The 17,617-nt window shown below is 40.5% G+C and overlaps 1 protein-coding gene across 1 annotated transcript in view; it reads left to right on the forward strand.

The window, feature by feature from the left end:
* insyn1 (inhibitory synaptic factor 1) overlaps positions 1-13,597 on the forward strand; it is a gene marked incomplete at its 3' end in the record, with an annotated part of 38,481 nt that extends 24,884 nt beyond the window's left edge. Inside the window, exon 2 of the mRNA XM_079217189.1 lies at positions 12,779-13,597. Within this exon, the coding sequence (XP_079073315.1) occupies positions 12,779-13,597 (819 nt within the window). The remainder of the gene's footprint in view (positions 1-12,778) is intronic.
* Between the last annotated feature and the right edge of the window lie 4,020 nt (positions 13,598-17,617).

The following is a 17,617-nucleotide window of genomic DNA, read 5'->3' on the forward strand; positions in this document are numbered from 1 at the left end:
TGGGTGGACAGGAGAGCAGTCTATAAATAGAAAATGCTGGTGATGGTGAGGGAGTGATGGAAGCAGGTATGTTTAGCAGCCAGATGGTGCCTTGTGGGGAATGTCTCCCAGTGATTTTGTTTGCAAAAAGGTCTCTGTAAAGTCACCGGCTCCTCTCCTCCAACTTGCATGCCGTTATAGGCAAAGCTTTAGGAACTGCCATATCTGATAAAGGTGCTGCAGACTCAAAGATGTCCCGCCACTTGCTGTGGAGGAAGTAAAAGTGACGCACTGTGACAGGTTTTGTCACTCTCTGAGGCGACTGCCCTACAGATTGTTACAGATAGAAATGGGAGAACCCTGGAAGCAATGACAAATTGTTTGGAGGATAAAGAAGTTGGAGAGCGAGTAATGCCAATATTTGTGGTCTACTTCAGCACGGTGGTGGGGAAGGAGGAGATCATTTGTGATGGTGTCATGACCCTTCACACAGAGAAATAACTGTGGATTGGTAAATGGTAAATGGACCCGTACAGCGCTTTTCTAGTCTTCCGACCACTCGAAGCACTTTAACACTACATGCCATCATTCACCCATTCATATGCTGATGAGAGGAGCTACCATGCAAGGTGCCATATCAGATTATCAACCATTCATACACCGTAGGCGCATCTACGGGAGCAATTTAGGGTCAAGTGTCTTGCTCAAGGACACATCGACATGGGCGAATTATTTTTTAATAGAGCTAATAAGTTTTTTTTTAATCTCCAGAAATCTTCACCTCTTCTGGCTTTTTTGCTCTCCCATCTCAGGAGAAACAGGCTCAGGATTAAATATATGTTTAAAAATCGTGGGATTAATGATTTATTTTATTTATTTAAAGAGTACAAACTTACTGTGGATGTTTATATTTTCTGAAAGAAGTGTGCCTTAATGAGGCACTATCAGTTTTTGTTTGTGTTTTTGGAATTGTTTCAAGTTAAGTGCAACTTAAGAAGTCAACAATGCCTTGGGATACTGCATCACTGTAAATTGGACCCTATGATAGCATATCGGTTACCGTAAGGTAAGATGGACTGCTTATAATAAACAGCTCACTCCTCCAGACGGTGAGTCATAGTCACAGGCCCGAGGGTGAAAATGCTTTGTTGATGAGAGGTCAGAGGAGACTTGTTCAAGCTAGCAGCGTGGCCACAAGTGCTTAGTGCAACAACAGTGTGAAAAGAGGCATCCAAGAATAAGCATTAACCATCGAACCTTGTGGAGTGCAGATGACCTACGACAGAAGTAAACCACACCAGGTGCCAGTCCTGTTACCTAAGTACAAGAATAGGCCTTTCTAGGCTTGCGATCACCACATCCTTAAATAGGTGAATTACTGAAATGGAGGGTTTGCTGTGAAATAGAGATAACAAGTCAGTGTCACCATCAATAAAATATGGAGGTGACGTGCTTGCATGAAATGTTTCTTCTTACAAACTGAATAAGTAGCCTTAACAGCTGAGAATGAACTGAATGCCGCAATGTATTATGCAACCATGCTGCTGAGCAGATGTGACTAAGCAAGTTGTATTACAAATATCACAAATATCTGTCCTTAGAAATCTGTTTCTACCTGTATATAAGGTGCTTAACATACAGCATATATTCCTCTCCAGACATGGTTTGGTTCACAAGGAAGCATGCTGCTACAAACACTGGGGGAATCTTTATCTGAAATTTCAAAGCAGAAACAAAGATGATGGAGCAGAAATTAAATAACTCTTGATAAATTCCTGAGGTCTACCACCGCCACCCCCAAGAGCAGCAAAGAGAAGGTTAAAATAAAAATAAATTGCATTTCTTTTCTCTGTGCCTCAATGTTTTCATTTTTAGCAAGGTAGATCCAGCTATATTTGGCGGGTAATGATATATGGGTTCACACAATAAAAGAAAATGGTAGCACACTCCCATTAAGATAAGCGCTGCAGGCCAAGGAAACCTAGAAATGCCTGTGGCATATTGATTGCATGCCCTGTATTAATAGTAGGGTTAGCAGATGCTCTCTGAGCGCAGACATTTCAGCCAAAGTCGTGGCCTGACAACAATGAAAACTAACCCCAAGTTCCAACCAAATAAAAAAGTGCTGTAAAGCTGAAAAGGCAGTTGTAGACCGAGTTTTAGTCGATGGTGGATATTTGATGTGACTGATTTAGCTGAATGTTGATTCAAGGCCTAATAGTGTAGATTGGTGCTCTAGCATCCGTTATATTCTTTAAAAAATACTTCACATTAGGTGTTGGTGGTTACTTGGTTATCATGTGTGTTTCATGTTTCGTTGTAATCGATAATACATGTGTCAGCTTAAAACAACAACCTGCCCTTCTCTACAAAAGGGCAGACTGTTAGCAAGTGGATATTACGGAAGATATCATGACACGTCTTAATTGTAGCTCACTTTATTGGGCTGGGTTTATCAATCAAGATGCAAGTCTGTGTAACAGCAGAGTTTTGTTGGGTATTGTGAAAATCCATAAGCAGCCAGAAATGAGTATCTTGTGGCAGGTACAATGATTAGAAATGAACATTGATTATCAATAAATTAATCACACATATATATATATATTTCTAGGTGCCAGCTAATTAGCATCATCAACAATAATAATGCAAATACAAAGAGCAATTACTAAACATGCCCCTGAGCTCAATGCATGTTGGTTAGCTTTCCTGTCTGGTATAGGCAGGAACAGTTCATTTACATATTGGTGCAGGAGGATTTATACTTGTTGTTGATGGATATGTCTTACTACATGTGGATATATGTGTTCTGTGTGTGAAAAAGCACAACATTGTAAACCAGTGCAGTTGTAAAAAAAAGTTACAGCCACAGCAGATTCATGGCTGACGTTTGAATAAAAGGAGAGATATGGACATATGACTCATAACAGCTTCAAGCATTATTGCATATGGAGCAGAGCTGCAGATGTGGCCTGAATGTTCAATAGTTTGGGTCATGGTGCGTTTAAGACAGAACTCTGCTTCATTTTTAACAGCTGCCTACACATTATTTGGTCATTCTACGTACTTTCACCGCACATTACATAGCATGCGTTTATACGGTGCATGTGTACATACGTTGGTACATTATGCAGATACTGTTATCACTAGGAAGCCAACAGCATTGGTTGTTCAAATGCTTCAAACAAACTCTCCAAAGTGACCTTTAGAGGTCTCCATAGAAAAGGTAGAAGTAGTGTGAAGTTGTTTTACCTTCACTAAAGGTTTTTGGAAGGAGTTTGGGGGATGATCATTAGCAAAGTACATGACATTCAGACCACACTGTGCATCCCATCTCCTTAGGTCTTTTATGATATCAAACTCCATATCCTACAGTTTGGAAAATCCCTAAGATGGACTCAAGTGGCCTTCACATGCACACAGGATTCACAGGAAACAATGCAAGTCTTGTCGTTTACTCTCCTTAGTCTTTATCAGAACGGTATTATATTTACTCTATATATATTTTAACATTTCTCATTCTTAGTGCATTTACTGTAATATATAGCACAGCTTGCTGTTACCATGGAAACTACGGGTTGCTAAATTTACAAGGACAGAACTCTTAAGGATTTCAACTCATGATGTTCAACCATGGCTGTAACAGAAAAAATCAAAAAGGATTCTACTTTTTTTTTAAATGGTCATATTGAACGTTTTAGAGGGAAATACAAAAAAGAAGTAATCCATTTGATTGAAAAGGAGGACTTTGTTCCATTGATACCTTTTACAAACCTAACTTTTAAAACTTGAAGGTTTAACTATTTGAAACACCTTTCAGCTTGCAGCACTCCTCTACGACGTAGCAATGGTTGCCGTGTCTAAGTGTGACTTGTTGACATAGGTAATAGTAATCACAATAACTTTAAAGATGTCATGGATGATATGAGAGTGATTAACACAAAGCTACATTACACAGTTGTCCAGTTTTACACATCCACACAGCTGATCCACATGCAACACACTGGACATTAACATCTCCTTTTTTCTTCTCCACCAACAGAGCTAATATATCAAACTGCATAATCTTGTAGGGAAAAAGGTACTGTGGTAAAAATAAGAAGAAAAAAGGTGTAAGCCTTCAGGGTAGTTTTTTTTATTTTTTAATCTATGTGTGTTATTCTAAATCCATTTACACCCTTGGAATTGTGAAATAACACCCATTGCTGCAGCATGGAAACTGTCATTCGGAAATATCATCCGTCCCCAGCCTGAGAGGTGTCAGTGATAGGAGCCATAGCAGGAATTTGGAAGGAAATATTTTTAATAGCTAAAGGGGAGCAGGTGATAGCTTTTGCATGGTAACACTAGACATAGATAATTTCTCACGCAACCATAATAAGCACACGCTGTCTTGTTGGCTGAAGAGAGTGGATACTGCAAAATATTTTGCTGAGTGGGGGCAGTTCCATCCTCACTTATGATGAAGTTATTGATGACTGTGTGTGACTCTATATGAGTGATAATGTGACTATGTGAGTACGATGCAAATCAACTCTGATGTTGAAAAGAAGTCTTTATTGCAGGCAATATTTTTCAAAGATATGATTAAGTTCTTCATAGATACAAAAGTGGAATAAAGCTGACAATGAGATCCTAAAAAGCTGCGCAAGTTAAACGTGATAATACATTTGGATGAAGGTAATTGAAGGTGATTTTCCTGCCAATCAGTCTTTTGCCTGCTGCATGGCCGTCTCCCTCTGTCCCTACAGCCATCTTTCATATTTTTCATGTTCCTTCTTTGAATTATGTATTAGTCAAGACCAAAGATGGGTGCTTGTTTGTTTCAATTAGACCAACACAAGGACATACACAAACGTACATGAACTTTAAAGTGTGCCTTTTCACAGTTACCTGTGCCAGAGACCCATTTGTTGCCAGTGTTTGTGACCTATAAGGAACTCAATGAAGCTTAAAAGGTGGACTTTAAGTTTTAATTTCCGAAACCAAATCTATAGACGCTTTTCCCAGAAAGTGATTAACAACTAAGACAAAAACAAGTGCAATGTACTTTCTCTTCAGTTTCTCATATGTTCTTTCAATACTGACCAAAATCTTGCCAACTGTAAGTCGATTGACTATTAACTACTACCACTGTTTTTATATGTCTTCATACATTCCCACACCACACAGAGTATCATTAGTCACCAGCACATACATGAGATGATGGGCTTGTATTAATATAGTACCTTCTGACCATTCGGAGCTTTCAAAGGTGCCACCTGCTCATCAGGATATATTCTAAAATGCTTAATCCAAACACACTTGCCCGAGGACACTTTAGCATAAGGACTGAAGGAGCCAGAGATTGAACCACTCAGCTTCCAATAAGTGGTCAACCTGCTCTACCTCCTGAGCTACAGGCACTCCACAATAGCCATGGAGCTATGTAACGGTACTATCAAGGTTATCTCTTTTTTTCTTATGGTAGACTTGTATCTTTCTCTTCTCAGGGTAGACTTGCTGCTTATCTGCTTACTGATTTGGCCTGTAGACACACTGGCAGTGCGAAGTGTCAGGGTGAGGGATTTACTGCTGGATTGGGCTGAGCCGGTTCCCGTGGCGTTGCATTCTCCCTTGCTGGAGATATTCTCCCCTTTTTCGGGAATAGGTCAACTACGTTTTCCCTCCAAACCACCACACACACACATAAACACACGCGCACATTTGCCGCGTTTTGACAAACTGTAATCACTTTCGACCTTCACTGGCCTTCTACAGAAAGACACCATGTTGTTGATAAAAACCCTACTGAGTCATTAAAGTGGGTCAGTGTGGCCTGGCTGCACCCACATGCACACCTTTTTTCCTTGCATGTGACCAGCGTGACCTGACAGTACTCGGGCCTAATCCGAGCGCTATCTCAGAGAAGCAGACATACTGAGGAGCCCCGTAGCGTGACACTACCATCTTTCTCTGGTCATTACCAGTGCTAGGCCTCTCAACACGGATAGAAGCAATGAAGGAGAACCTCAATAAATGATCAGTGTGCTCTGCCAACACCAACGCATGCTGCATCTGCTGCCTCCCTGTTGCTGGAATACAGAGTTCCCATCTTGCCCCCTCACTGATTGTACAACCCATAACCTCTCTAGCATAATAGTATAAACTTCCCAAATTTGCCATACTGCAGCTGGATGAGTTTGCCCAGTCTAATGACCTAAATTTGGCTAAGAAAGTGGTTGTTTCTCCAGACCTCAAGGACTGCAGAAGCCCACCTCTCATAAAGCCCCAACGGGATAAATGAGGCCCATTATGCGGTATAGTTTGTAATGATGCTTTTGATTAGTGAGTTGTCAGGAGATATTGGCTCTACGCTCATCACAGCGTTGTTTAGCACTTTAAGGCCTCCATAAAGATGAGTTTTCTCTTTTTAAAGATGAAAAAGCAGGGGGCATGTGCCTAATGAAGTCTCAGGCTTATAGCCCCTCTCATGACAGGATAATTACACCAAATGCTTCAAGCGAACACTTCAAAGGACACTTCATCCCTGTGCCAACACCATGCAACACAACTCACCAATCAAGATAGCCTGACCTAAATCAGGTCCCTGTGGCTTGTCTGTAATATGTCCCGCCCACAGACCCACTGGACCTTTGTAGACTCAACTGAGTACAATCACAACCACACTCAATGTAACTGAGAAGTACAGTTTGCAGACAGGAATTTGTCTTTTTGACGCTGCAAAAGAAACATTGACAAATGAGAAATCTGGTAGTCAACTTGGTCAACAGCTGCATTAAGGCAAAATCTATTTTTATTTTGACATGGCTATGAAACACTTCTTGTTATTAAGTGTGTTGTTTGCTCTGTCTTAAGCTAAAGGTCCTATTGAACTCACAGGCGTTTCAATGGATTTCAGTGAAGTTCTGCTTGAGGAAAGAGAGCATCAAAAATATTTATAAAATTGTCTTAAATACTTACTCTGCTGTCCATCCACATGCTCAGTATGTTTCTAAATACTCATCCTTTTTAACACAAAATCTGTCTCAATCTTTGTACATGACCTTGTTAAGATTATAAGGCATGTTCCTCGGTCAGTGCGAGCCAGTCAGAGCACCCGCCTCCTGCTTCACAAAGCTGCCCTGAGCTTTCATGTAATGTGGTCACAGCTTTCAAGGCAACAGTGCTGTGCACATATTGCACCGCTGTGCATGTTGTTCACACACTGCTGGGTAATATTAAGTATGTAACGAGAAATTCAAAATGCTCCCAAAGTGCTGTTTCATCCAATAGTGTATAAGATGTCTCGAAGAGATTGCACACGTTTACGAGTCACTGGACAGTTTTTCTAGTGAATCCAGTAAACACTTTCAGAGGAAGTCGGGATGATAAATTAGCTTCTGGGGGATAAGAAAAAAAACACATCACCACATTGTGAGTGGCTTGCATGGTCCCCTCTTCACGTCTTGAGGGGAATTAAATTGAGACGGAGTAAGCATGGGTTAAGGAGTAAGAAGAAACTGCATAACTGCAGGAGCTAACTGCATTAAAACAATGTTTGCAAATGTTCTACAAGCCAGCATGCAAGGCTGTTTTGATAATTGCTGAGACTTCCTAACTGGCATAAACCACTTTCAGCGCTGGAAGAGCTGCACAGGGGCAGGCTGGAAATCTATTGTGACATGTTGAGAGAGAATTAACACTTGTGTTAATAACAGATGTGTTTGAATAGCTTCTCTGAACACTTTTTTTTGACTTTCCCATGAAAAAAAGCAAAGCCATGCTAAACATTGGATGCTGCATAATTAACAAACAAGCACTGCGAACTTCTCTCCATCTACTCTGAAAATGACTCCCAGAAGAACGGGTGGCACAGGAACAGATGGAGAAAGGCCACTTGAACACAGCGTAATGAAGCGATCCACAGAAAATTCACTCATACAGCGTGCATTTCAAATGAACCCAGTGAGAGTGTTATGTCTCATTTATTTTGGTAACCCACACCTGATATATTTTTTACATATGTACAAACTGCATTGCTACAGATGCCATATTTCACAGTTTTTTTATTTTTTATATTTGCTGATAAATACTAGAATATGTAAGATGGGAAAATGTGGACAACATTATATGATCATTATAAACATGTCAAAGATGCACGTTTGCACCTGTTACGTATACAAGACTCCATCTGTTTACTAGAAAGCTAACCAAAATCTTTTCAAACAGAAAGTCATCAATACACATCAAAACAAGCTATTCCCATTAAAATATGTTTAAAGATCAACGGAGTGATGAGAACATGTGGTAAATATTCCCCTCCTAATCACAGGCAATTTCATGCCTACATTTTCTCACATCTTCTGATTTTAACCTCAGCCCATTAAACGATAGTGGTGGAATAAGTTATTCCAGTACTTATATTTATATTCCAGAACATTCGCAATTAGCATTGACAGAGGACAGGCAAATCATAATACCAGGTGGAGCTGATCATTAGAGAGAAGGACTCTTGTAATGACAGTAGACCGTATGGATCTTATTTCCCAAATCACCCCACCGCCTGAGAAGAGGATCTTCTGAGATTTTGTACATTACTGACCATGTCACTCTATGTAAGATGATCCTTGCCTGTCTTTTCCATCATTGTAGCTTTCTGTAACAGACAATTCTCCACGTGCCCTCTTTTACTCACCTCAAATGCCCAGCCCAATCATCTCAGACAGGTGTTGAGGTACAGTAATAAAGCCTTGCCTGATGCTGCTGAGGCTGCGTCTCTTAAAGCACCTCAGAGAGCTCTGATATGACCTGCTGTTGATCAGGTGCAGTGACCAGTTGACTCATGGCTGCCGGCTGATAGTGTGCAGTGAAGAAGAAGTACCAATACCACGTATTGCTCTGTATGGACTGTATAAACAAGATCAGAAGTGCTTAGTCTTGGCTGGGCAATCCAGCTTTTAAAATGGATAAAACGGATTCTAAAACATTATTGAAAAAAAAAAGTGTTTATTGCGATAATTTGCGAGCTTATAACTTAAACACAGAATCATAGATATTGCTATATTCATCATCATAGTTTTTAGTAGCTGCCACTAAACACCACTTACAGTAAAGAAAGTTAGTTAAGTTGTCAGCGGATGCATTGAGAGGAAATTAAAGACTAAAGATAAACTCAAATCCCCAGCACTTATATCCACTGTTACACTATACACTTCTGCTTAACTGTGTTGCAAATGGAGTCTTTTCAGTCACAAGGATGTGCCATCACTGAATCATAAACTTTGTAGAGTGGTAGAGCCATAAAGTCCGCGGGGGATACACAGCCTAACTCCAGAGGTTTATCACAGCTTCAAGCTGCATGTCCTGAATCTTAAGGAAACAAAACCAGTCAAATATTACTTTCCGATGTCTACTATTATCGTTTCAGGCATTGTTAGAAGCTATTGTAGCAACTGGGAAGATGGTCTGTTTAAACATGGAACATGTTTGTTGTCACACAGGTGTTTTCAATTACTGTACACAGGATTGGCACAGTAAACATGAGCTGGTTATTGCATAGGAAATGAGCATTGGGCTATTTGTTTACTCGTGCAATATTTGGTTAATGTTTTGACATTTTAATTGGCCTGTTACTTCATAGTTGCACTATAGGACCGACCATAGGAAAATACATGTATAATATAAAAACTAAGGTGTACATGTTCTTCTGTAAAAAACATTTTTTCATGTTAAGTAACATTATAACTTTTGCCGTCTAGTTTGATTTTCATAACTTGTTTTCTATTTTAAACCTATTGTACGCATTATTAATGACTGCTTACTGATGTGTTCATTCATCCTTTGTGCCAAAGCGATCTGCTCCTCTAATTCACTCCATAGCTCCTTCATCACACATTCTCTGACTGGAAAAAAAAGCAGAGACTAGTGTTCATTGTTGCTGCGAAGAGCATTTGCTGCATTGTGACCTAGAACGATTCGGCAGAACCCTTCAATCAGAGACACTTATCAAGCTAAATGAGCCTACACACCGCAGGCAGGGGTCAGGCTAACCACGGCTGGAAGCGGATGCAGCTTACTTTTAACACTTGGGAATGTATTCTAAAATGATAAAAAGCAGGGTCATGATCCATTATAGAGAAACAGTTTGGCAACAATAAATTATTCTAACCATTCCTTTAGCCATCCCTTTAAAAAGTCACAATACAGTGTGTTTAAATTGTTCTAAGTACAATCATAAATTAGTTTAATTTAAAATAATGTTCTGCTCATTGCAATGTGAGCTTCTATTGGTGTTATGCCAAGCTTGTGAAATACATTTAGCAGATTTCTTTTTTTTACTATTTGATCATGTTTAGTCCCTTACTCAAGTTTTCAGTCTCCTCTGGGCCTGAAAAACGTCTTTCATAAACAATTCCATGAGAAATAATTCAAGGGTAAGAGGATTCATACAGCCCAATTCCCTCCGGGCAGTCTGCCAATAGAGAAGCACGGTCCAGGTACTTATGACGTTTACGATGCCACAACTGGCAGATCTGCAAAGGAACTCATTGACAGATGAGCTAATGCAATTCATGTCGACGTATACAGTCAGATATGAATGCATGTGGTGTGACCTAGCAGCATAAAAGATCTCAAGAAAAAGGATTCAAAAGCTGCGTAAAATGCAGCAGTGAGGAGAATAAGAATTGTCATCCGTCAAAGTTTCTATCACTTACATTTGCAGCTGGTGATGTAAGTCAGTGGTTTATTTTTATTTTTTAATTCAAGGATACAGTGAGCAAATTGTATATCACAATCTAAATCGTCTTGAGATATTTGCTCATGGATGTCAGTTGCCATGTTTGCTGTGGAGATCTTCTGTGATTTTGTTGAGCACATTATCAGTGTGTCTTTGTATTAACATTCTGATAGTTGTGCATGGAATAACATTGTTTTTATTTCTACAAACAAAGATAAGACTTTGTGATGTCGATAACACTGTACTGCTTTGTAGTCATAAGAGCCAGGAAAGAAAAAATACTGCAAATAATTACATAGGCACATATACAAAAATGATTATGTTCCACAAATCTCAAAGGTCAAACTACACTCTTTCTGGCTATTCAACTGTAATTATGTTGCAAACTCATATATGTAGGTTTCTAAAATAATGTCCGGGGAGTTTAAAGCACTGGAATTGATTGTTGAATGGTTTGAGGATATGCATGATTTCCAAGCTGCATGGACAATGAGTGATTTCATTTAACAAAAGATTGTTGTGGAGGGCAGAACATGCTGATTAAAGGTGCTAAAATGTCAAGTATAGCATTCCTGGATTTTTGGTATTGTCGGCCATCCAGTGTGATTTCAGCTGAAGTGCTTTCTATTCATCAAACACTCACTGTTGTGGCTGCTGATGGTAGAAGCATTGAGGTTAATTTTGAGTTCATGAATTAAAGGCTTTTAGGGGACACATTTATCTGCAGTTGGTGACATTTTCAGTTGTTTTTGTTTGACATGGACATTACAATAGCGCCGGAAATCTAAATATACACCAATGTACAAGCATGAAAAGCACTGGGTTAAGTGTTTGTGCCGTATAGCTATAAGTGTGCCTTCATCGTATTCATGGAAGCTGCAGTGCAACATCAAGGCAAAATTAATCATCCGCTGGACTGAGGATGGACGGCTTTCACCGCTCGTCTAAGAGGCTTCTTCAGTTCTTCTCTCTCTCTCAGAGCAGCAGAAGCCTCTTAGATGAGGAGTGACAGATCTTCACTGCTAAAAACTCATTCCAGCGGATATCTAATTTTGTCTTGATGTAGCATGAAGCTAATTTACAACACCTGTCCACAGGAGGCTTAGGCAGAAATAAAAACAATTCTAAAACCATGAAGAAACAATTAAGGATTTATGGATGAAAAGTATTGTAATGGCAAGCTGTAAAGGCAAACACAGATCTATTAGCAGCTGTGAATAAATCTTAGCTTTTGTTAAACCTGCCTGTGGGGGGGAAATCAGTGGGATGTCAAGCATCTGGAAATTGCATGTAATGTAGTATCCGGTAAACTGTCACAGAGATTTATATTAAAGTGAGTTCCACATTAGTACTTTCGGTTTCTTTCACACTTTTGTCAACTTTTGTCATTACAATGAGTCTATTTACATACTACATGTGTGAAACGTAAGATCACTTTGCATTTTGTATTTGTAATGCTTCTGAAAGAACCAAAATATGAGTAATATTGAACCCATGTGAATATTAAAAGGACCCTGGGGAGTTTTCGTGTAAACAAACCAAAACACATTGTGTGTATCCTTGAGGTCTAACAAACGTGGCGCGTGCATTTCTTTCCTCATAAAATATTTGCAAAGCCAATAAAAATAAAAAAAACTTAAATACTGCACGTCAACCAGCTTGCAGTCTTCTTCTTTCAAACCTCAGAGGGAGCATTGCTGCATTCCTTGCAGTGTGACTGCCACCTGTTGATCAGTGAAATAGTGTGACACCATTGTGAGGGCTGCATCTCACATCCCTTTTGTGCATGCTCCGGCCAAAACGGGAAACCTTAGGAAACACAGTGGTTGTGCAAATAATATAACTGGCTGTGCTAAATGTCATGGCAATCCATCCAGTAGTTATTTAGATATTTCAGTCTAGACCAAAAGTGGTGGAAACTTTACCAACAGACCGACAATGCCCTCTATAGAGTCAGGCCGCTAAAAATGAATATATAGAGAAATATCTGGATCTGAAATGAAATCTCTGTCTGGCCAAAAATGTGTTTCTCTACAAAATCTCATCAGTTCCCTCACTCATGCTCTCCCTTTTCTATTGCAGGTGGTGGGTCAGATCGATAAACTAACGTCCGACTTTGACTTTGACCTGGAGCCGGATGACTGGACGGTGGCCACAGCCAGCAGCACGTCTAGCAGCGAGCGAGGCTTGGGAGAGGCCTTCAGGCTAGATTTCCTCAATGCAGATGTGCTTTCTGATAGCTGGGAGTTCTGCAGCTACCTGGAGGCTTCCGGCGCCACCGCCCGCATTCCTGGTGAGCAATTGGGAGATCTGCAAGCGGAGCTGGGACGCGGGACCATCCCCACCCAGACGCAGACCCCCACCCCGTCCCCCTCCACTGCCTCGGTCTACTCCCAGATGAATGGCGGGTTGCCCATCCCCAATGGGCCCCGCATCGTTACTCCAGATTCCTCCAGCGAGGAGGCCAGCAGCTCCACGCACAGCCTCAAGACTTCTCGTACCTCCGGCACAAGAGAAAGAGTTCGCTTCAGTGACAAAATTCTTTACCACGCATTGTGCTGTGATGATGACGAGGAGGAGGAGGAGGAGGAGCAAGAGGAAGACAAGAGTGGCTGTGCTACACCAGATAGCAATAGTGAAGTCGGTCTCCCGTCAAGCTCAGTGACCCCCAAACGTTCTTCCTCTGAGCACTCACTCCTCCATAACTGTCTGGACCCCTCCTATGTCTCCTTGCCAATGAAGGCGACAAAGGGAGCTCACACACTACCCAGGAAAGGTCTCTTAAACCCTGGCTGCCGCAAAAAACTGTTAAGAAATAGCAGCACACAAACTGTCTCTGACAAGAGCACCCAAACTGTACTGCCCTATATTCCAACCAAACTGAAAACAAAGGACCACTGAGAAAGCTCTATGTTTATCATAACTCTCATGAAGAGGACTGTGCATTATTTAATATTAAATACATAGCTCATAGATTAATACACAAAAATAAATTACTAAATAAATAAATGATATATGGGAAATCACTCGACTACCTAAAGTTATTCTGAGGCTCAGGGAAAACACGTAAAATGAAGCAAAGCAGATCATTAAGATGAACCTTTCTGGCGGACCAAAAGGTTAGTGCCTGTTCTGATGTTAAAAGATACACTGAAGAGATTCCCTGTGTGTAATAATTTGAAACAATGACGGAGATTATAAAAGCAATCGTTTTTACAAGAACATTCAAAGTGTTCGAAATTGGAAGTGAAGTATGAAGAGGTCCTTTCCCCTCATACAACAGTAGAAGTCACACGAAGAAAAAAGAAAGAAAATGCTTGTTCCTATAATGTGGATACAAAATGCTGCACATTCTGTACTCTGAATCTGTATAAACATTGTCTTTTTCATGTTCCAGTTATTTCCAATGTCAAAAGGGTTTGTTGCTTTCAGAGGGATAATGTATCCAGACGCACATGTCAAGCCTCTTCCTCTCTTTGATGTCAACAAACACGTTTGAGCGAAGAGTCACAACACAACACCATTTACCTGCCCTTGATTTTAGAAATCACCCCAATGTGATCTTTTTCTTGGTCTGCTGCAAAAACATAAGAGTGGCAGACGGAAAAACACACATATATAAAGTAATTTGAGAATGTGCGGTCCACTAAAGTGACATTTCCATTTTTGTTATTTTCCTCTGTCTGGCGGTGATGTCATTAGACCCGGGATCCGGGCTTAATGGCAGTCTACAAAAAAGGCGCTAAAGCTTTTGTCTCTCCATTCAGTTGCCCAGTGGGGAATTGAACTCAGCAGAGAAGCATTTTATTCACAGCGCTGACGCCAATAGCCATTCCTGATCAATATGTTAGAGGGAGGTTGCAGTGAGAGGTCTCTCTGCTGAGCATGCATGCCACTCTCCTGGGATCTATGAACAAAAACTCAGTCAGACCTATTTACGAACACTGAGTGGAACAAAAATTAGTACTGTGGCCCTAAAGAACTGACATTTCAAAAATAAATGTGTCCAGGAGTGAGCGCTTATGGTGGAAAGTGAGAGTGTTCCTGTTCAAAGGGGTTTTTCTTTTTTTTCATCAAGCAATAATCTACCCTGGGGAACGGCTTTGTGAGCCTGCCTGGCATCACTTACCTAATGTTTTGTTATCAAGTTTGAAAAGAAAAAAAGTAAAAATGTCAGTCATAAAGAGGTAACTCCTTGCTGCTCCTGTGAAGCTGACCTTTGTGCCTCTGAACACTTTTCCAGTAGCAAATGATGTGGTCGCACCCTTTTTCCTTACAGCATGGTATCAATCAGTGGTGGAACTTAACTAAATACATTTACTGAAGTACTCTTCTGAAGCACAATTTTGCACACTGCTACTTTCTACTAAATTAAGAAAAAGTGTTAAAGCTCTATTGCAGCCATTTTTGTACATAAAAATACATGTTACTGCATCAATAATAATAATAATCTAATATATATATATATGTATATATATATATATATATATATATATATATATATCAACTAAAGAGCAAAATGGGAAAGTCTTATTGATTATATACTTGCATACTTTTACTTGTTTCTTTTAATGAATGACTTGTTTTTAAATCGTGGTATTAGCACTTTTACCTCAGTAAAATATCTTAATTCCTTCCACCACCAGTGACACTGGCTCAGTCGGTCTCTTCCTGCCTTCATTTTAACCATCAGTGGCGTCTTAGTCAGAAGCTTTTGTTGTCCCTCCCCAACAGCCTCCTTCTCCTTCTCCTCATTTTGCTTTTATAAAATAACCAGTTATAGATTGTGTCACATGCTGTGCACTGCTACGTACACAAGTATGTTGTGTAATAGTCACACATGCACATAAAAATAAAAGGCGACTTTTTACGATACGAGGGTACAGAGCGAGCGGAAAAGCATCGTCACAAGGGAACATTTTTCCCAGCACGGGGTTGTGACGACCATCCCTATACGCTCACACCTGCTAGACAGTCGCTCAACTTTTAAGATGACTTTTGAAACTTCGGCGGGGATGCAATAGGCAGCGGCTAAAATGATGAATGAACATCATCATGTTCTTGCGTAAAGGGGACTACGTCACAGGAAGTGTTCAGTGTGTAACCATTTTGGTCGCTGTCCGGAGCTTTGCCTATTGTGGACTTATCCTTCCACAGTAGGCAGAGTCTCATTCACGCATATACGTAATGAGTATATTTAATGCTTCCATGTGTTGTAAGGGGCTTCTGCTAATTGGCTTTCACAGTGATGCACATAGTTAAACACACTGTGAAATTATCTTATCTTTGTATGCAGTAAAAAAAAAGAAAAAAGCGAAAGACACCCATCTTGTTTTTACCTTTAAATCATATTTTGTTGTTGTTGAAACTACTTTATAGCAGATATTTTCAATACATCATTACATTTTCACATGCGGTTTCAGTCTGTAGAAATGTTCAAACTGGTCAATGCTAAATATTGGACTGAACAAACATAACTCTAGATGAATAAAGAAATAGGCAAAGTTAATATTTAACACATTTACAGCCAAGTGACTGATGCTACCAGTGCTGGTATTTCTGTGTCCCTCTGGTTCCATCATGGCTCGGGATGAACCCAGTCTCCTACAACTGGCAACTGCAACACTGTATATTATTAGGTACTCTGGAGAAGATATCCATAACAGCCCACCTCTTTGTTTATGTGTGTGTGTGTGTGTGTGTGTGTGTGTGTGTGTGTGTGTGTGTGTGTGTGTGTGTGTGTGTGTGTGTGTGTGTGTGTGTTCATGTAGAACAGTTATTGCATAGTGCACTACTTAGGGGAATTACAGCTATGCTGTTTAGGCAGCATCATGCCTCAAGAGCCCGATATCAGCGAAGCAGAGTGAGCACTTTTACACCGGGCAGCTGCACAAGCAGCCACAGGCCTGAAGCTGATGTGATACACATGCATATACCAGAAGTCATTTGGGGATTTCTTTTCTTTTTCATTCTTTTGTCATGTTTTCCTTTTGCCTTGCTGTGGCTCAGTTAATCCCAAGTACCTGTGAAGAAAGAGGCACTGAAGAGAGATCAATGGCTCACTCCCTAAAGCATTGGCTGCCATTTCCCTGCTAGATTGGGAGCCACCAGGTCATCACAGCCATTAGCATAAACAAACAAAGCTATGCCACCACACAGGCAAAGCATCAATTACAGGAAAACAAACTAAGCCCTTATTGTGATGCCTATACACCCGCCAGACATTACAATGTGAGGGGGATTACATTTTTCCAATCTACAGATTGTATAAGTCATATGAGCGATGAAATCACCTCTTCAAATATAGAGCTGTTTGGCACTGCCGCAGAATACATTATCATTGGGGACAGATTTGAGATATTTGGACAAAACATTAGCAACGTCTCTTTTGCCAACAGGTCCATTATTCATCTCTAATAGGGCAGAGCTTTGTCCTCAGTTCTCTGTAGGACAAGGATGGGAGGCATCCAAAGGTTATGAAAACCTGAGCACACCGACGCCAAATCATCTGCCGAGCCGGAAGATCATTTTGTGACGCCACTGCATACAAAACAGATGTGCGTTTGTGTACGTGTGAACATGCGCGCGTCTCTTGTCTTTATGTCTGCTGCCTTTGTGCCTGCACCTTATGTCAGGAGATAAGTGATGCTTCCTGAATTACACATCGCCTCATTTTTCATATTTCCATGTCACAGAAATTAATGGAGATCAATACAAATAGCTGCCGCACGTCCCCCCTAGAAATCATTTGGCCAGACATGTCCATGAGTCAACATTAAACAAAAACTCCTCTGGATGGCTGCAAAAGGAGTCAAGCCATCTGTGTTTTGACATCAGCGGTGGGCATGTATTATATTCACATCCGTGATCAATCCACTAATCACGGCCAGTGGGACACCCTCTGTTGAGTGACTGACAAAT

This window comes from Taurulus bubalis (assembly GCF_910589615.1).
Source record: "Taurulus bubalis genome assembly, chromosome: 4".
Taxonomy (NCBI): Eukaryota; Metazoa; Chordata; class Actinopteri; order Perciformes; family Cottidae; genus Taurulus; species Taurulus bubalis.